This window comes from Quercus lobata, chromosome 11 (assembly GCF_001633185.2).
Source record: "Quercus lobata isolate SW786 chromosome 11, ValleyOak3.0 Primary Assembly, whole genome shotgun sequence".
Taxonomy (NCBI): Eukaryota; Viridiplantae; Streptophyta; class Magnoliopsida; order Fagales; family Fagaceae; genus Quercus; species Quercus lobata.
In genome coordinates this window covers 55799487-55820618 of record NC_044914.1, presented here as the reverse complement: position 1 = coordinate 55820618, position 21132 = coordinate 55799487, and the positions used below count along the sequence as shown (strand labels likewise).

The following is a 21132-nucleotide window of genomic DNA, read 5'->3' as shown; positions in this document are numbered from 1 at the left end:
AATGCACAAATCTCCAATCTATGACTAACTCCTTTGCACGGATCCCAATACATGACTAACTCCACAGCAACCCTTTGATTGTTGTAGTTTATTTGCAACAGCTTCACATAGAAACACCAATAAGATCTTCAATGTTGGTGCTAGAGAATTTGCTTGGTTACAGAACCCAAAAACGTAAAAGAAACATTACAATAACTCTTTCTTCTGTAAGAGAAGGCTAGGGTTTCAAAAAGAAAACCTTATGAAGCTTTCTAGGGCTAGGGTTTTCTTTCTCCACCTCCTTATTTAAATAAGAGCTTAATGGGCCTTTTAAATAGGCTCTCCTATTCCAATTAAGTTTACACAAACCTTAGGCTTTCCTAGTCCTATAAGGATTATGCAAACCCATAAACAAATAGCCTTTAGGAATCAAAACGTTGCAGGCTATATCAGAAATCTCGTAAACTCGATATATCAAGAGGCATCAAGACAAGTATCAAGCTTTAATAAATCTCGATAGATCAACAAGTATCGATGAGGTATTAGGACCTGCAAATTCAGCTTTTCTTGAGCAATTCTTGAGTAATCTCCATGTCTCTAATGTAACCACTTGTAATGATCATCTTAGACCTACTTGAATTTGTCCAAATACAAGTAAAGTGTGTTTTGTCATAGGACATGCCAATTACACAAAAATATGAACCTAACAATCTCCCCCTTTGGCAATTCGTGACAAAACCACAAAAGTACATTGAATGTCCTAGAATACATTCTACTTAAGATTACAAAAAAATAATAATAATAAAAAAAAAAAAAAAAAAAAAAAAAAAAAAAAAAAAAAAAAGGCCTAGTCTAAAAGATCTAAACCTTGGAAGTTGCTGCAAGAAGAAGGCTCAGAATCTTGACTTGGCTTTAACTTGTTTTTCTTGAAAGGCACTAAACAAGAAGCATCATGGTACCATGTGGAAAACATTGACAAGTAAAATAAATAAGCTCAAGAAAACTTTTATTCACAATGCTAGCAGAATAAACAACAAGAATATCTCAATCATAGCATGTGAATGAAGCACAAAGATACACATCTCAAAATATATCAATATCAAAGTGTATCAAATTAACTCTCCCCCTAAGTTAGTTACATCAAAAATTTTCTTTCCTTTAACATGAAATTCTCCTCCTAAATCTATTACACCCCCTAAGGAATGACATTCAAATCTCAAATTTCTCTCCCTTTTTGACACAATTGTCAAAAGGAATAGAAAGCCAAAAAAACTTGACCGAAGATGGACAAAAAATTGACATAGAAGGAACAAGGAACCATAGACCTACATGAAAAACAAGATGCTATGGACACAAAGCGAATAAAAAAAATGCAAAACATGAAAAAATATATATATATGAAATGGATGCAAGAGGAGTTCGATCTATCGGGAGGTATCGAGGAATATGTCGAGGAAGACTTTGATAGATCGACACTAGTATCGAGCAAACAGGAAGAAGAGAAATGAGGCTCAATGGATCGGGGTGGTATTGAGAAAGAGCTCAATGTATTGAGATGCATAAAACATGAATTTTTCAACTAAAAGCATGAAGTGTATGCAAACATGAAAAAATCAACACCATGAACCAACCCAGATTAAAAAGAGTTTAAACACATGAAAGAACAATGCAAAACTCAAAACTCCAAAAAAAAAAAAAAAAAAAAAAATTTTTAAAGCAAAAACACAAATTTTTGTTTTTTTGTTTTTTTTTTTTTTAAGAATATACTCACACTAGTACAAGAGTAATTTTAAATGGCCAAATCACATTGTACTCGCACAATAGTATCAAGAGTGGCAAATAATACACGTGTTCTGATTGAAACTTTTGCAAGAAAATATAAGTGTCTCATTATATAAAGAGTAATGATATAAGAGAATCAAATACATCCACACACAATCATAATTGTTTGATGGGGACCATCACCTTTGAGGTACATCATATAACTGTCACATCTCCTAGATACATGTTTGGAACCATATTTAAAAGCATTTTGATTTTTTCTGCTTCAGATGTTCTTTGCATATTTTTCTTTTAGACATAACATGACATAACACGCATGGGTAATTAAGAAAGAAAAAAATTACCCAATTATGAAAGCCAAACATCTTTTTTTTTTTTACTGTGCAAGTGCAAAAACGGCTTTTTTGAATTGCGCACAGATGTTGTATGATTGACCATTTTTAGTGGTAAGATGGTTATTCACTATTTTTAACAACTCATATAACAAAAATAGAGTTTACAATGATTGTACTATTGCTAAATTTTTAACAATTGAGCTACAGTAAACTGTCATCTATGACAATCCACTATAGCTCAAGATTATAACTGAAAAATAATATTCTATTATTCCTTCCCATTTTTTAATTAAAAACTCTCTCTCTCTCTCTCTCTCTCTCTCTCTCTCTCTCTCTCTCTCTCTCTCTCTCTCTCTCTCTCTCAAATAATATAGTGGTAGTGGTTGGGTTGTTGGTTTGTTGATTGGGTTGTTGTGGTGGGTTGCTAATCGGTTTACAGTTTTAGGTTGTTGGGTTTTTCTTGATGGGTTTTGGTCACAATTGTTAGGCTATGGGTTTGGTGGATCTTGCAATGATTGTCACTTGTTTGTGAGTCAATCTTGCGGTGGTAGTGTGTATTTGGCAGTGATGGGTTTTTTTTGGGTTGTGTAGTTATTGGTGGTTGTGGTTGGATTGTGATGCGATGTGGGGGTTGTTAGTGGCAGATGTGGAGGTTTTGGTGGTGGCTGTGGTTTTAGCGATGACTGAGTGGTTGATCTTGGTTTAGACTTTAGAGAAGAGGAAGACATAGAGAGAAAGAGAGAATAAAAAATAATAAAGATAGAATATTTAAAAGAAGTGTTAAAAAAATAGAATCATTAATGTTGGGTGTTTTGGTGTATTGTAAAGTGGGGTGGTAAAATAAATAAAGTAGATTTTTGAGTTGGTTAAAGCTAAAATTTTTACAATTATCATTGTGAATGCTCTTAGATTGTAACAAGAAAAAAGCCAGATAATTTCTCATTTTTTTTTGTATTTTCATGAAAAACTATGTAGTGTTGATTTTCTTTATAAAAAAAAATGTTTTTTTTTTTGGGTTTATTGTTTCTTTCCCAAAATATATAAGTCAATATAAACTTATCAATTTAAAGAGAATGCATCATCAATTGAATACCAATTTTGAGATTCATTTTGATTTTGTTAAATTATATTTGGCACAAAAATGTCTCACTACAAAAATGTTAGAGCATTCCCATTGGCAATTGTAAATGGTATATGTAGGGAAAATTTAGTATAAAGGCACAAAAAGAGCCCAGCAGCCGGACTTGCAAAATCTTACAATTGCAATTTTTTTTGCAATTGTGCTACATGCCATCCTACATGTATGATGGCACTGTAGCATTTTAGTAAAAATTATAATATATTTTAATTGATAAAGTGGAAGAGAGATGGGAGAGAAGAAAGAGAGAGAGTTTTTTTTTTTTTTTTTTTTTGAGAAGGAGAAAGAGAGAGAGAGAGAGTTGTATTAGAATATATTATTTTTTTTTTAGCTATAAAAATGGGGGTATTTATGGTTATATTATATTATTTTAGTGGGTAATATGTATCTGTATATATTAAGAGAATTTAAAAAGTTAATTATAGCATTTTTGACTTACAAAAGTACCCCTAATTTAATTAACTTAAAACTTAAAAATTGGGTTAAAAAGGTAAATTGACAAAAATATTAAATTAAATTCTAGGTTTTTTATTCCTAATAAAATCCTACTTTTATGTTGATTTAAATATCTACTTCCACTATTTCTCAAAAAAAAAAAAAAAAATCCTACTTCTACTTACTAACTCCCTATAAAATAAAATTACTCTTTTGTTTGTTTTAAAACTCCTAACCCTAACTCTAACCCTAACCCTTTCTCTTTCTCTTTCTCTCTCTCTCATCCCAAGCCCGTCTGTTTAGATCTCAATAATCGAAACTCAAAAAAAAAGCCTTCCTAATGGATCCTATGGAGGTGGAGGTGGAGAAAGGAGATTTGAGGAGGAGTATAGAATCAGATGATGATGAAGAAAATGAATACGAGATCTGTGTCTGTACGCAACACAAGTTCAATGAAGTGGAGTGTTATAAGATTAAGGTTCCAGACCCTGAAGCGGTTCCTCCTCTTTCATACTTCTGTCCAGAACCTCATGCTTCGTTTGACAGCCTCGTTAAGGGATTGAAGGAAGAAGGTGAACCCATCTTCAACCCGAAGAAGATCGATCCTATTTATCCATCCGTCAAGGGACCTTTCGCCTGTAGATACTTCGCCGTGATAGGCACCGTTTTATATGCTGTTGGTGGCAAACTGGATATTGAAGATTGCTGCCTTGACGACGTTGCCGAAAACTACAATCTCGAGGGTGACCCTGTGGCTTTCATGAATTATATACCCAGTAGGGAAGTGTGGACCCTCGAACTTACGTGTCCTGAGCAAGGTTGGCAGACTACTACACCCATGAAATATCGTAGATTATGCCCTCAGACTATTGTTGTAAATGGTAAGCTATATGTCTTTGGCGGTTTCTTTTCTTTGAATCCCATAGATGAGTCTTATGGGTGGATGGAAGTTTATGATCCCATATTGGGAAGCTGGGAATGCCTACCAAATCCACCTTCTTATAGCAAAACTGATGCAATTGTTTTTGCTGGTTTGGAGTGCAAAAACGAGATTATGGTAGGTAACATGGAAAGATCTCGGGATGCCGATTTCTATGGCTACAATATTGTGTCCGATTACTTCTTCTTGGAGAAAGGCACTTGAGATGGGTGAGTGGTCTTTGGTTAACTCGAGTATTGAACAAGGAAGAGCTGCAGTTGTAGGCAATTCTAACTACTACTACTGGGCTTCAATCCTACACAGGGACAGCCGCGAATGCACTATCTTCGGATTTAATTCTGATAGTAAACAGCGTTCTCGTGAAATTATCAACACTAGCACTTTTTTAGGGCCGACTGAACGTTTCGTTACCACAGGTTGTGGTTTTCTCCACTTATCCGGTCAAAAATTCTGTCTTCTGTTGCGCTCTATAAACCAATTTAGTAATTATCTTTATTGTCTTGTGCTTCACCTTTCTGCATTCTTACCCCGCTACCCGTCCGACTGTGAGGTTGATGATGATGATGATGGTATTTTAGGGAATAATGGTTCTCGTCTAACGGTTCTTTCGATTCAGAAATACTCCATGGTTAACTTTACAGACTTGTTGGACTGCCTGATTTTGTAGGTTTCCTGCTCTCTCTACATCCCTTTTATCTCCTATACACTCACATGTATATATTATCATTCTAATTTTTATAATTAAGTTTTTGTTGTGGCAACACAGCAATAGCAATTTTTTGTTTGTATGTTTGTTTTTTTTTGGTTGCAAAAGTGTATAAATTCTAGCTAGCTATCATGTTTTGCCCTTTAATCTCGCCCTAGGAATTGCTTGTCATTTATGTGTACAAGTGCTAACAGTTGTAAAACTTGCAGTAATGTTAAAAAGTCAATCACAAAAGAAGAGGAAATTGAAGACATCAGTTGAAGGAAAGACATCAGCTGAAGGAAGTGAAACGATCAAAGATTATTAGGATAGAGACTTACTCTGAATATGCACTAGTACTAAACAGGTATTCTCTATTCGATTCGATGTGCACTTTATACAAAAGATGATATATTGTCAAATATTCCCAAAGGAATTTCTTGCTGCAGTATTGGAACATAGATCGAGGACACAACCCTATTATGTTATATGATCCTTTTGATTAAGCTTTCTTAATATTGTATAATTATGTAATTTTCCTACTCTTGTACCCTTTCTAGTTGTTTTGGGCGTTATTAAGGTTCTCTTCTTCTTCTTCTTCTTCTTCAACTCCTTTTTGTCTATTTCAATTTCCAAATCCCTCTTTCTTCTCTATCTTTTGCCCTAAAAAAAACGACGACTTTTGACCTTTTTCCCAATTCGATCAGAGCGCTCTCTCCATCTGAAACCTCGAATTCTCTCTCTCCGTCGTCCAGCAAATGATCAGGTCTCTCTAGTCTATACGTATAATATACGTATTTGTACATATCTATATACATTCGTATATACTGTATAACCTGATGTGTGTGTTGTATGGTACATGTTGCAGGATGTACGATTTTGACAGAAATGGCACTATGAGCTTCGATGGTAACTGTTTTTCAAATTAGTTATTTTGGTTTAGTTTGATTGTTTGGGTGCACAGAAAACTTGTTCATGATTTTGTTAAATTTTTTTTCTTTTGTCAGAATTCGTTGCACTCAACAAGTTCCTTCTTAAGGTTAGAAATTCCTATATATGTTTATAATTCAGAGATTTTTTTTTTTTTTTTTGGTGAAATTATATGATTTTTCCTTAAAATTATGTTCATGTGTTATTTTAGTATTCAAAAAAGAGTTATGCTAATGACACATAAAGTGGCACAACAGTTGAGTTAGCAAGCTCATTTGGGTCCCACTTATATCACTTTATCAGCTATAAATAGACTTATTGAGTTATTGTTTATTGGGTAAGACTTAGGTACTATACATAAATTTCGTCCTTGTTTATTAACCTTGCTGCTATAACAGAGTTCTTCAAAAATTGTAAACCTACTGTTGAGATCTAAAAAGGATCATAGTGAAGGAAGCCCAAAAGAATAAGTCAAGCCCAAAAAGGATAAGTCAAGCCCAAAAGGAAAAATCAAGTTAAGCCCAAAGTAACAGACGCAGGAAACCCATGAAGGAATAAAAAAGCCCAGGGGATCCTGAAGCCCAGACAAAGAAGCATCCAAAAAAGAAGATCACGGCAAGGGATAAGAATCAAGGATCCTCAAGAACCTTCAAGAGGCACAGACCCCTTCAGGCACAAAGACAAAGGAAGACTAGGACAGCTCGATAGAAAAAGACAGAAGAAGGAAACAAGAAACAAAAGCAGAAAAAGAACACAAACGCCAGTATAACCCAGCGACCTCTCATGGCACAGACAGAAAAAAGGCTCGAGGAACCAAAACAGAGAAGCATAGAAGAAAGAATGATAACAAGTGGCTTTCCAAATGGCAGAATAGGATTCCGCCCGGATGGGAAAGAAAAGGGAAAAGTGGAAAACACCAGAAACGGGGATGCCGAGAAGGGCATACCTCAGCACATCCCAAAGAAGATGGCCAACCAGGAACTTTCAAAAGAATCAGAGCTGAAAGAAGGAAAGAATGAGAAAAAACGGAAATGGGACTTACCAAGATGATGGATACAGGACGTGCTCTGTTTGCAAAAGGGTAAAACATGTGAACCAACGGTTCCCCGGGAGGACCAAAAACTCCATTATAAAAGGCGGGGGGGATTTTCAGTAGGAAGAATATCATAACAGAGTCATTAGAACTCTGTAAAATTTAAGAATAACAGAGTCATTAGAACTCTGTGAAATTTAAGAAAAACAGAGGAATGTCTCCCGGTATCCCAGAAACAGCCACTATAGCACATACTTGGATTCAAAAGGATTCAAACTTTGCAAGTCTTAGAGGCTTGAATAGCCATCAAAGTCTGTAATTTTTGAGCTTATCTGAACCATGTATCACGTCTTAGTGAGCACATTTGTAATCCACAATCAAGAAAAATAATGAAATATCTCATATTGATTTGAGAATTTCTAACAATTACTTTGCATATATCTTTATTATATTGTCTTCCTTTACTGTTTCTTGCTGCTCAATACATATATATTCTTGCTTGTAAAGCTGAGTCCCTGCCCAAGCAAAGCCACTCAGACTTGAGTTCCAAATCCCACAAGTCTTGTGCAAAAGCATAAGTCTGTGAGAATTGGGGCCAGGATCCTCGTGGCTGAATCATTCTCATGAAATTCATTTACATATATGTATATGTATTAATATATATATATATATCCTAATCTAAGAAACTAACAATTATTTGAAGATATGTGCATTGTATAGTTGTTCTTGTGTAGGACCTATAGAGGTAAAAGGAAAGGACAAAACTCCATTGCATAACAAGCATGGAGAAAGATTGTATAGTGCAGAGAACCAGAGATTCTGGGTTCTTACAGGCCTAATACACCCCGGGATCCCACGACAGTACGTCCCGGGATCCCACGACAGTACGCCCGGGGTACCAAGTGAAGGAATTCTTTAAAATGTTTATACGATAAAAGATAAGCCTTAAATATTCTATTTCAATCTCTTTCTCATTGTGAATATTATGAACATCTATTTTACTTGTTTTGTAAGAGTAAAGGATCCTTTTATGATACTAAAACACTTATAATGGTATTTTATTGCTTAGGAGGAATCGCATTTTTGCCTTGAGGAGATTTATGTGACTTGCGCACAACTTGGTTCGTAATCAGCCCCCATTTAGCTGCGGTGAACCAAGCCCAGTCCACCAAAACACAACTATTTGGCCCAGGATCCTTGGGCCTGTGTGCTAAAGAAAAAAGCACTCTCACATTTTGGCGACTCCGCTGGGGACTGGGGAAAAGGAGAGGGAAAAAGTAGTCCCTTCGCAAGCATGGCTCCAAAGCTAGGAAACACCTAGAGGAAGGAAAGTTTCTCTTAGTGCATTCAACATCAAGATCCCAAAAGTGTGGGTTCCTCCAAAAGAACGTTCTACCAAGAGACTCTATATGGAATTTTGGGGAATTTCCCAACACAAGATAAGTTTTATGCGTTATTATTTTCTCTGCTTTACAATTTGAACATAATAGATCATTGCCCTACTTTTTAAAAGAAAAAACAGGGGGTCATGTAGTAATATTTAAACAATTATAATATTGTCTCATTGCTTTAAAGAAAAATAGAGAAGTGAACAAATGAAATATATTGATGAAATGAAGATTCTATGAGCTACATAATAGAGAAATGGCCCCACATTTGGGGGCTAATGTATTCTTTCTTTTAAAAAAAAAATTCATGATATTGTTTCATTTGTTTAAAAAGAAAAAGAAGAAAGAGAAGTAAGTGAATCAAAGAGATTTGATGAAATGTAAATTACATAGCAAAGCAATTTCCTCACGTTGTGGGGCTAAATAATTTTGCAGCAACTTGATAATAATATCATATGGCGCAGGTTAACAAAATGAACAAGTTCCTTGGCTCCACCCACGGGTTTAGCAAAATGGAGTAGTTCCATGATCCCAACAAAGCCTGGGAGATCCTTGATCCCAATAAAGCTGAGGAGATCCTTTATTCCAGCAAGGCTGAGTACATTCCTAATTCCAGCAAAGTCTAGGAGATCCTCGACTCCAGGAAAGCAAAGCCTGGGAGATCCTTGATCCCAACAAAGCTGAGGAGATCCTTTATTCCAGCAAAGCTGAGTACATCCTTAATTCCAGCAAAGTCTAAGAGATCCTTGACTCCAGGAAAGCAAAGCCTGGGAGATCCTTGATCCCAAAAAAGCTAAGGAAATCGTTGACCCCAACAAAGCAGAGGAGATCCTTTATTCCAGCAAGGCTGAGTACATCCTTTATTCCAGCAAGGCTGAGTACATTCTTAATTCCAGCAAAGTCTAAGAGATCCTTGACTCTAGGAAAGCAAAGCCCGGGAGATCCTTGATCCCAGCAAAGCCTAAGAAATCCTTGGTTCCAACAAATCCGAGGAGATCCTTTATTCCAGCAAAGCTGAGTACATCCTTAATTCCAGCAAAGTCTAAGAGATCCTTGACTCCAGGAAAGTAAAGCCTGGGAGATCCTTGATCCCAACAAAGCTAAGGAGATCGTTGATCCCAACAAAGCAGAGGAGATCCTTTATTCCAGCAAGGCTGAGTACATCCTTTATTCCAGCAAGGCTGAGTGCATTCTTAATTCCAGCAAAGTCTAAGAGATCCTTGACTCCTGGAAAGTAAAAGCCTGGGAGATCCTTGATCCCAACAAAGCTGAGGAGATCCTTAATTCCAGCAAGGCTAAGTACACCCTCAATTTCAGCAAAGCCTAAGAGATCGTTGGTTCCAGCAAAGGCGAAGTATTTCCACGAATCTAGCAAAGTAAAATGGTTATAAAAAAAAAATGAAGGCATCCGAAAAATGGATAGAAGTTCCATAATGGCATCAAGAGAAGATGGATCAAGCATGATTCAACAACCGCCTCATGTCTTGGGGGCTAAAGCCTATTATGCAGTGGACCTTAAATATATTTTGAAGAAAATCAATAGAAACACTATATTGCAAGTCAGCAGCAAAATCAACATTATTGAAAGCTCAACAACTATACAGTGCATCTATCATCTCTTGCAGCTCAATGATTGGGCTCACCCATGGAAATAACAAGATTTGGAGGAGATACAGAGACCACTGAAGAACACCTACAACTAGCTCTAAAGGCCAACCACAACATCACAAGTATTGTCTGATCCTCTCAATGTACCATTAGCACGTGAAAGAGGGATTGAATGGGAAGCCCATAAAAGTCGCTGCCAATCTTAGTCCTTTCATCCAGCACATGGTAAATTTTGTGGAAAATATACTTTATGATGAATCGGCTCCAGCTGAAGAATATCCCATTGTTAGGATCCCGGGGGGCTCCCATATCTGGGATCCCGGGAGCTCCTATCGCAGAAGAAGAAGAAACCTGGAGGGAAAGCAGAATATTGCTTATGAAGGCACGCGGGACCTGAATGTAGCCTACAAGAGGATCTCGGACCACCATCTTACATGATAGCCCAGGAAGAGATCCTGGAGGAACCTGGGGATACGATGAGTCAGAATTTCCCATCTCCAGGATCCCGAGGGGTTCCCATCCTAGAAGAAGGAAGCAATGCCCATGGTTTGAGGGATCCCTTGGACAGAAAAAGAAAGAAGGAGGAGGGCTAATATACTGTTTACGAAGATCCTGGAGAAACTTACAAATATGGAAAGGAAGACATAAATCCTACCAAAGGAAAAACTAGAAGAGGTGAACTTGGGGGCTGACGCAAGGAACCCAGGGCCCATCCTAATCAGCAGTCAGTACAGAAAAAAAGAGTAACTGGTGGAGCTATTGAAAAAATATGAAGATTTATTGGCGTGAACTCCTTCAAATTAAATAAGGCACGTCCAAAGGATAAATTTCCTTTGCCTAACATCGATCTCCTCATAGATCCAACTAAGGCAACAACAATATCAACCATGAAGATGCATGCCACGATCAGGGAACTCAAGAGCTTCTTAGAAAGAGTTTCTTACATTAGAAAGTTCACACCAAGACCAACCTTGGTCAGTAGTGGACTATCCAAACTGTTGAAAAAGGGGAATATTTTCATATGGGGAGTTGAGCAACCAAATGTCTTTCATAAAACTTCAACAAATCATGAGTCATTTGCCTACCATATGGGTACTATCCATGGCAAAATCACTATTGTTGTACCTGGGATCTTGATCCCAAGCATACAAAGCATTGAAGAACACTGAAATGAGGTATCCCAACATAGAAATGGCGTGTATGGCAGTTATGCATCTCAACAACTGAATCATTACTTTTCATCCCACCAAATCCTGTTGGTGACAAGCTCTCATCCAATAGAAACCCTCCTCAATCAACTCCTGCAATCTTGAAGAGTAGCCCGGTGGTTAATATTAATTTCTCAATACAACATAGGTCTGAAGGATCCCCAGAGCTATCAAGAGCCAAGCTGTAACAAACTCAATGACCCAGTTCCCCGAAGAAGAGAAATACCTATTAAGTGAGAAGATCTCTAAAAAAGTAGTAGCGGGAGAGATCCTTGTAAAGAAACAGACTATGAGGTTTGTGAAGACAGCCTTCAACGAGCATGCCTAGAGGAAGTCATCCTCTTCCAGGATCCCCGTACGAAGATCCCCCACTTGAAGAAAACACCATGACAGAATCATCTTGGTGGAGCTCCAAGCCATCAGTCTACCATTGAGAGCAACCTTATATGACTCATAAAAGAAGATTCTGTCCATAAAGAATTTGTTCACAACCAAGAAAGGATATTTTAGAAGATCCTCGGAGAAGAAAACAAATCCTCATCCCTTTAAAGAAAAGAAAAGAAATCAATTCAGTAAGCCCACTTGAAAATGAGGGGCTACGAAGGAACTTTTTCTGAAGATTGAAAAATTCAATGGTCATGAACAAATTTTCCAAGTGGCATGGCCTAGGACTTGGGAAAAGAAAAAATTTTCCATGTACCTAGCCCAGAACTTGATCAAAACAGAAATTTTCCAAATAACATGGCCTAGGACTTGGGAAAGGGCAAATTTTCCATGTACCTAGCTCAGGACTTGATCAAAAAAAAAAAGAAATTGTCCAAGTGACATGGCCTAGGACTTGGGAAAGGAAAAATTTTCCATGTACCTAGCCCAGGACTTGACCAAAACAGATTTTTCCAAGTGGCATGGCCTAGGACTTGGGAAAGGGCAAATTTTCCATGTACCTATCCCAGGACTTGATCAAAAAAAAAAAGAAAAAAAAAATTTCCAAGTGGCATGGCCTAGGACTTGGGAAAGGGAAAAACCTGTCAAAGTTCATGAACTGGGACCGTATCTCAAAAAGAAAAATATGTACATAGGGAAGGATACCAGTTTACCCAGTTCAGTACTTGCACAATAGATTACCGGGTACCTGGACCAGAATTTACAGTGAAGCCTGTGAAGACCATGGTCCAGGACTCAGGAAAGAAAAAAGCCATAGGAAAGAAAAGGCAATATACCAAAGAAAAGGGCAGATTCACATACTAAGAAAAAAAGAAGCAGTTTTGAAACACAAAAGAGAAAGCAAAGAGGAGAACAATGTTCAAAAAGAAAAACTTATACAATCCCAAATTGTTTATGTAAATCTGAAGAAAAAAAAAAGCTAAGGAATGAGGCCGGCCAACAGGGAGGCACCCGGAGAAATAACAGGCACAGCCAAAGTAGAAAGGATCCTCTGCCGCTTGACCTTCAAGTCTTGTAAAACCTTGTGAGCACGAGCCAAAGCTTCCTCAGCAGCAGCTATCTCAGTGTCTATACTCTTGAATGATTGCCTCTGAAACAGCATATGAGCCAGCAGACGCAAGTGATCCAGCAGAAAAGACAAATTAAACTTGGCCTCTAGAAGGTCTTGCACCACCCCTCTCCACTCCAGAAGCTTTTCTTCAGACAAGGAATCTACAGAGGAATTCCTTAGGGAAATCAGCACAGCACACAGCAACTCCATCAAAATATTGCCTAGAAAAACGCCTCCCCTGAAGCCGCTGGTAAAATCCCCATGACTCTTGAGCAGACTCTCTAGCAGCGGCAGGCCTTCCACAGGAACAGAGAAGCGCAGGAAGCTGCCATAAGAAGACCCAAAAACATGGAAGTGGCTGGCAGGAAGACTGTTGAATTCCAAGAGATCAAAGCGAGCCAGGAAAGAGGAAAGCCTTGAATCAAGATCTGAGGCAGCCATCTTCGAGGCATCCCCCATCACTGTGTCGCCACTTGCAGAGACAGGAAGACTTGCAGCCTTTTGCTCTGGATGAAGGTCAGCAACTTGAACAGGTCTCACAATTCCTTCAGGGATAACAGGCTCAGAACCTGCAAAGCCTGTATCAATATTCAAAAAAAAGAAGAAAAGAAAAGGAAGAGCAGATTTAGTCAAAAAAAAGAAAAGGAGAAAAAGAAGAACAAACCGGTTCCAGCTTCTTGGGGCAGAGCCTCTTCTTCCTGATCTCCTGACTTCCCCGAAGATTCTGGGAAGGAACATAAGGCAAGTTGAAGAAAAGGTGAAGGACCAATGGCAAAGTGGCTAAAGGAAGGGATAGATGCAGGGGGCTTCGCCATATATATATAAAAAAAAAAGGGGGGAAGAAAAGGAAACACGATGGGAGCAGCTTGCACTCACCTTCTGAGCTTTCTGATTCTAAAGAAGAGGCAACACTGGGAGCGGATTTCTCACTGGTTTGACCTAAAAGGAAAAGGAAAAGGAGGAACTCAAGAAAAACTGGAAAAGAAAGTAAAATATAACGCTATTGCAAGGAAACAAGGTTTACCTGTTTGTTTGGATAAAGGAGTGTCTCCCAAAGCACCTTTATCTGACAAGGATTGAGGAAACACAGTCCTGATAGGACTAGGAGTGCGCTCAAGATGGGGACTTTGAGATGACGGGATCCTAGAAGCTTTGGGATCCTGAGAATCCTGGGAACTTTGCATCGGTTGCCCGGTTTCCTCAGCTGGATCATCAGTAGGGGGCTCCTCCCCCATAACAGGAAAAACAAGAGAAAGAGCTGTGACAGTATCCTCCCCCAAAGCCTTGTCAGTCATAGGAGGGGATACCTCCACCTAAAGGAAGAAGAAGCGGAGAAGGCAGTGTCAAAAAAAAAAAGAGAGAAAAAATACAACAGCAGGAAATGCAAACAACACAATGTCAGAACAAAAAAAAAAGGAGGGGAACACACATACCACGTCGTCTCCAGAAGATTGGCTCTTACCCTTCTTGTGATCAGACTTGCGCTTGGACTGCAAAGGAAATCACCACTCGTCAGCAAAATAGAAACAAGTGCAACAAGGTGAATAAAAAAAAAAGAGAAGAAGGAAAGAAGTCTTGCCCTTCTCTCTCTCTCTCTACAGATTATCTGGAAGTCTTTTACTTACTACGAGTACGCCCAGAGGGTCCTAAAGGAGGCTGGGATACCAAACCAGAGGATCCTAAAGAACCATGGACTGAAGCAGTCACAGGAACCTGGGGAAAAGAAGACTCTACCTTGGTCTTCTTCCGGGTCCTTGAAACCAAAGGTTCCCTGACATCCTTGCCTTCCTGAGATGCCAAGTGTGCTTGAGATTTCCCCGTTTTCCTTCTTTTCGCCTCAGAGCCTATCTCCACACCCCCTGTACTTTCGCCAACATCAGCAGCTTTCATTTTCTTCGGCCTGACATCCTTACCTTTACTCGGAGCAGTGGCAGCACTTATCGTCTCCACTGCACCTTTCTTGATGGGCACTCCAGAGGAAGCGCCGATGATGAGACTATGACCCAGCCAAGTCTCAGGAAAATCCTGTCCATAAGTCACCCAACCTCCCTTGGAGGCATGCCACTCTGTAAACCCAGTCTTGCTGCTTGCAGCAGCAGAAACAATCCCAGCAGTAGGAAGGGATAAACGCCTATTGGATGTCGGAGCAGAAACAATGCTAAGATTCGGGGCTTCCCGAACTGTACCAGAGCCAACATAGTCAACAAAAGACTTCTGTACTCTTCTCCAAAAACTGGTATAGCCACTAGAAGTAAAGACTCCTCTCTAGGAGTTAGGCACTGCAAATTAGGGGCTCCTCCGTGACCAATAAGAAAAGGCCTGCAGCCTCAGGAAATGATCCAAAGAAGGAAGGGATGGCACCACATCCTTAAAGACTGGAGGAATGTCCTGGTCAAAACCAAATTGTCGGAGCATCCGGTGTGCTGAATAATGAGTATATTTTGGGCCACTTGAAGAAGGCACAGGAAGCCAGGAGGGGCTAATGCAGGCAAGATAAGCCAGACTGCCCTCATCACCATGGTGCAAGTCAAAGGTATTACCTGTAGAAGATAAAAAAGAAGACAACACAGAATCACACGCAAAGCCAGGACCAAACTCACGAGGGGATCTCCAGTATAAGCTCCCTGCTTGGTCAAACAACTCCACAAGATTGAGGCCACCACCTTTCAAGCTAATCCAACGAAAAATAATGGGAAATGCATCGGTAGAATTGCCATAAAGACCCTTCACTATGTCGGGGGATCCTTGGAACTTGTCCTTCACAAATTTCAAATTCCTGCACTTAGCCAAAGTAGCTGCAGAACGGTCCCACATGAAAATCTGAAGAATAGCACAGTGAAGAGATGAAGTGATCACATAACAAGAATCACCATCAGCCTCATCTCCATGAAGCTGGTCCAATTGAGAGTAAACATGACCCAAAAACAGAGGGGCCAAAGGATACTGGGTACCTCGAGCCAACTTGATTGCCAATGGAAAAAACGAAGACTTAACTCCATACCCAAGAAACTCACTAAACAAAAACTTACTCAGCCAAAAAGCCAGAAAACCGGCCCACCTCACTTCCTTATCTTTCTCACGAGAGAGGGTCATCACTCATCTCCCCATCCTAGCCGGCTTACCACCAGAAGAGGCAGCGCGACCACCAAAATGACCAAATAATTTCTCTTCTACCACGAGATCCTCACCAGAAAGGTTAATATCAAAGGGGTTCTCTTCACCAAACACCGGGAGGAGGAAGTTATTAACCACATCCTCCAAGGTGATCGTCAATTCACCAGTAGAAAAGAAAAAAGTATGAAGGGAAGGGCACCAAAGACGTACCAGATGCCTGAGCCCTTTGGCGTCTCTGAAGCCCTCAAGGTTTCTTGAAATAGCCACTGCCTTTAGGATACCGACGTGCTCCAAACGACCCACAAACTCAGCATCAGACAGTTCCTTGTCTACCCATATAGGCCAGCCCTGAATCTTTCCCGGAACAAAATCAAAGAAAATAGGAACTGCCTCTCGGATTCCTTGTCTGATCTGGAGATCGAAAATCTCTCTAGGATCAGGAACCTGGGCGGAACCAACGAAACCCGCTTGGCCAGAAAACATCCAAACGTGAGGGGATGGAGGAGCCTCACCATGAGATATATGAGAAAAAAATAAACTGAGAGAATACCAAGGATCCCGTAAAGGGAAGGCCGGACGTTCAGTAACCTCGTGAGAATCACTCGGAGCAGAACCAGAAGAACCTTCACCCTCAGAAGGACTGGGAGTACGCTTTCTCCTCTTTCAGGAAGAAGAAGAAGCCATTGGAACAACACGTACAATGAGAAGAAAGGAGATTGAAAGTGCGAAAAAGGGGAAGACCGGAGTAGCAGAAAAAGAAAGAGAAACTCAAAGAATGAAAAACTCAGAGAAGTAAAGTGATAAGATGAAACGGCTACAATAAAGGCGCAAATAGCAGTTGGGGAAGACAGTTTATGGAAAGACGCGCCAGTTGCCAAAAAATTTAATTTGAAGAAGGGATTAATCAACGGTTATTAATGAGAAGTAACGGGAAACGAGAAAAGTGGGTAGAGGAGTTTTACCTCAAATACTCAACTGCCACGTCCCGTGCAAAGAGGAAACTGCAAAAAAAATAATGATTATAAGGGAACATGACACGCAAAAAGGAGGTGACCAAAAGCAGCAGAAAAGGGCCGGGATCCCAAGTAAAAAAGAAGGGAACCCAGTAGAAGTTGGAGAAGGGGATCCTACGAAAATCTTAGAAAATCTAAATCACTCACGCGTGGGCTTCAGGCAACCCACGAGCTCGGGGGGCTAAATGTTGAGATCTAAAAAGGATCATAGTGAAGGAAGCCCAAAAGAATAAGTCAAGCCCAAAAAGGATAAGTCAAGCCCAAAAGGAAAAATCAAGTTAAGCCCAAAGTAACAGACGCAGGAAACCCATGAAGGAATAAAAAAGCCCAGGGGATTCTGAAGCCCAGACAAAGAAGCATCCAAAAAAGAAGATCACGGCAAGGGATAAGAATCAAGGATCCTCAAGAACCTTCAAGAGGCACAGACCCCTTCAGGCACAAAGACAAAGGAAGACTAGGACAGCTCGATAGAAAAAGACAGAAGAAGGAAACAAGAAACAAAAGCAGAAAAAGAACACAAACGCCAGTATAACCCAGCGACCTCTCATGGCACAGACAGAAAAAAGGCTCGAGGAACCAAAACAGAGAAGCATAGAAGAAAGAATGATAACAAGTGGCTTTCCAAATGGCAGAATAGGATTCCGCCCGGATGGGAAAGAAAAGGGAAAAGTGGAAAACACCAGAAACGGGGATGCCGAGAAGGGCATACCTCAGCACATCCCAAAGAAGATGGCCAACCAGGAACTTTCAAAAGAATCAGAGCTGAAAGAAGGAAAGAATGAGAAAAAACGGAAATGGGACTTACCAAGATGATGGATACAGGACGTGCTCTGTTTGCAAAAGGGTAAAACATGTGAACCAACGGTTCCCCGGGAGGACCAAAAACTCCATTATAAAAGGCGGGGGGGATTTTCAGTAGGAAGAATATCATAACAGAGTCATTAGAACTCTGTAAAATTTAAGAATAACAGAGTCATTAGAACTCTGTGAAATTTAAGAAAAACAGAGGAATGTCTCCCGGTATCCCAGAAACAGCCACTATAGCACATACTTGGATTCAAAAGGATTCAAACTTTGCAAGTCTTAGAGGCTTGAATAGCCATCAAAGTCTGTAATTTTTGAGCTTATCTGAACCATGTATCACGTCTTAGTGAGCACATTTGTAATCCACAATCAAGAAAAATAATGAAATATCTCATATTGATTTGAGAATTTCTAACAATTACTTTGCATATATCTTTATTATATTGTCTTCCTTTACTGTTTCTTGCTGCTCAATACATATATATTCTTGCTTGTAAAGCTGAGTCCCTGCCCAAGCAAAGCCACTCAGACTTGAGTTCCAAATCCCACAAGTCTTGTGCAAAAGCATAAGTCTGTGAGAATTGGGGCCAGGATCCTCGTGGCTGAATCATTCTCATGAAATTCATTTACATATATGTATATGTATTAATATATATATATATATATATATCCTAATTTAAGAAACTAACAATTATTTGAAGATATGTGCATTGTATAGTTGTTCTTGTGTAGGACCTATAGAGGTAAAAGGAAAGAACAAAACTCCATTGCATAACAAGCATGGAGAAAGATTGTATAGTGCAGAGAACCAGAGATTCTGGGTTCTTACAGGCCTCATACGCCCCGGGATCCCACGACAGTACGTCCTGGGATCCCACGACAGTACGCCCGGGGTACCAAGTGAAGGAATTCTTTAAAATGTTTATACGATAAAAGATAAGCCTTAAAGATTCTATTTCAATCTCTTTCTCATTGTGAATATTATGAACATCTATTTTACTTGTTTTGTAAGAGTAAAGGATCCTTTTATGATACTAAAACACTTATAATGGTATTTTATTGCTTATGAGGAATCGCATTTTTTCCTTGAGGAGATTTGTGTGACTTGCGCACAACTTGGTTCGTAATCAGCCCACATTTAGCTGCGGTGAACCAAGCCCAGTCCACCAAAACACAACTATTTGGCCCAGGATCCTTGGGCCTGTGTGCTAAAGAAAAAAGCACTCTCACACCTACCAAGTTAGTCCTTCTATAACCTTGCTTTTATATCAGGGTGCCATTTGGCTTTATTGAATTTTGCCACGTAAGCAAGCATTATAAATGCTTAGGTTACAAAATGACAAACGTGTTTACAATTTTTGAGTAAAAAAAAAAAAAAATCAAATTTCAGGACTAAAATAGAACTTTACCCAAAAATGTTAGGGACTTAATGTACATTTAAAAAAAAAATTATTATAAATTTGTTTGTTTCCAAGTGGTGGTGTGGTCATTGTTTTTGAACAATCCTGATATGATGAAATATTAATTTGCAAGGGATAGATTGTTAGAGGTGAATTTAGCTGGTGCTATAGACTGATTATGTTGGTAGTTTTGCCTTTCAATGAGATGTAGGAGCAGTCGTTGTTTTTATTTTGACTTGTTTTTCGTAGTGGTTGTACCTCTTTGTTTTTGAAAACTATTGTTATGATGAAATATCGGGTCGTCGGGGAACTGTGTGAGGTACATTTGGCTGGTGCTAGAGACCAATTTCTGCTAAGTTTTGGCTGAAGGGTTAAACGTGTGCATTTTATGTATCTGTGTAAATGTCACATTTCTGATATGTTGATTCTGGGTACCCAATTTCTTTCTTCTTCCATGATGAATCACCTTAGAAGAGTAGAAGAATCAATTGTATCATTAAGTTTTATATCTCTTATTCGTTTACATTTTTCTACTTTCGATTTCTTTGCAGGTTCAACAGGCTCTCTCTGACCGAGAAAGGTGATTTGGTTTTTTTATTTTTTATTTTGTTTGACAAGCTATTCAGTTATATACTCTAAGCCTCTGATGTATTTACATGTTCATAAATTCACATGATGTGATTGTTAAGTGATGCAACTGAGTATTTTATTCGCCTTAATTATCTTTTCATGTTTTGTCATCATTACAGGGGTCGTGGCTCTATTGTTCTGGATGACGTATATGAGGTAGTTTTCTGTAGATATATGAAAATTTGGATGAATAAATGAGGTTTCCTTTTATTTGACAATACTATTGATGAGAAACCATATGATTACGTGGCAATACTTTTAGTTGCTTAGAGCTTTGACCTAAAGAAGAATGGGAGATTTTGGTTGGATTACTTCTATCTCTCAAAATCTGACTGTAAGAAAATGATGAATTTTATCACTTAACTATAATTTTAACACTTGTATATTTTTACAGTCAGTTTGGTCATTGGTAAATATCACTAGTCACATAAACTCTTACTCTATATGTCGCCTTAACTGAAATTAGACTTGTCAAATATGAAATAATAAGTAATAGTAACAATTAAATCACGTATAATAGTCTTCAAATATTATTATGTTACTATGATGTTTTGATTTTTTATGCTGTAGGAATTTATTCAATTCATTTGAAACAGCAAAGCAAAATACCAAGGCTTATAGACCGATTAAGCTTAATTGATTAGGGTGGAGTGACTCAACTAGTTTGTCTTCTGCAGAACAATAGAAATTTCAAAATATCCTGTTTCATTATACAGTTTACTTTTAGTTCATTGTGACCTTTCATGACCCTTTAGTCTTATAGACCGATTAAGCCCTTTGAGAGAAGAAACCAAAGAGAATTCAGCTCCTAAAAATCTAGGTTTTAAATTGTAAGCCTGGATATGTCAATGACTTCCAATGTTAAATAATTTTCTTTGTATCACCTGCCTTTAGTTTCCTTTGTAATCCAAGGATTGTGGTGAGGGAGGAGGGTTGGTCTGGGACTCTGCAATTCCATTGATCCTATCCTGGTTTTGCATGATTTTGAAACCCTTAGGATCCCTTTTATTAAATATAAAAAGAAAATGAGGTAGACCTCAGGGGCATTCTCCATGTCTGTTAAAGAAAAGAGTCCAAACCGTTGATATAAAGTATGCTAGTGTTGTGATTAGGAGTGGCAAATGACTATCCCAACATGTGTTAACGGATAATTATTTATATATATATATATATGTCATTTATTAAATTTTGATACAAGTATACAAAATCATTTGA

The 21132-nt window shown here is 38.7% G+C and overlaps 1 protein-coding gene across 1 annotated transcript; it reads left to right on the top strand.

The window, feature by feature from the left end:
- Positions 1–3912: 3912 nt before the first annotated feature.
- On the top strand, positions 3913–20068 carry LOC115968291. The gene is made up of 3 exons (XM_031087641.1): positions 3913–4550; positions 19839–19867; positions 20037–20068. Exons 1-2 carry the CDS (start codon positions 4010–4012, stop codon positions 19856–19858), a joined length of 561 nt encoding a protein of 186 aa, XP_030943501.1. The 5' UTR covers positions 3913–4009; the 3' UTR covers positions 19859–19867; positions 20037–20068.
- Positions 20069–21132: the final 1064 nt, after the last annotated feature.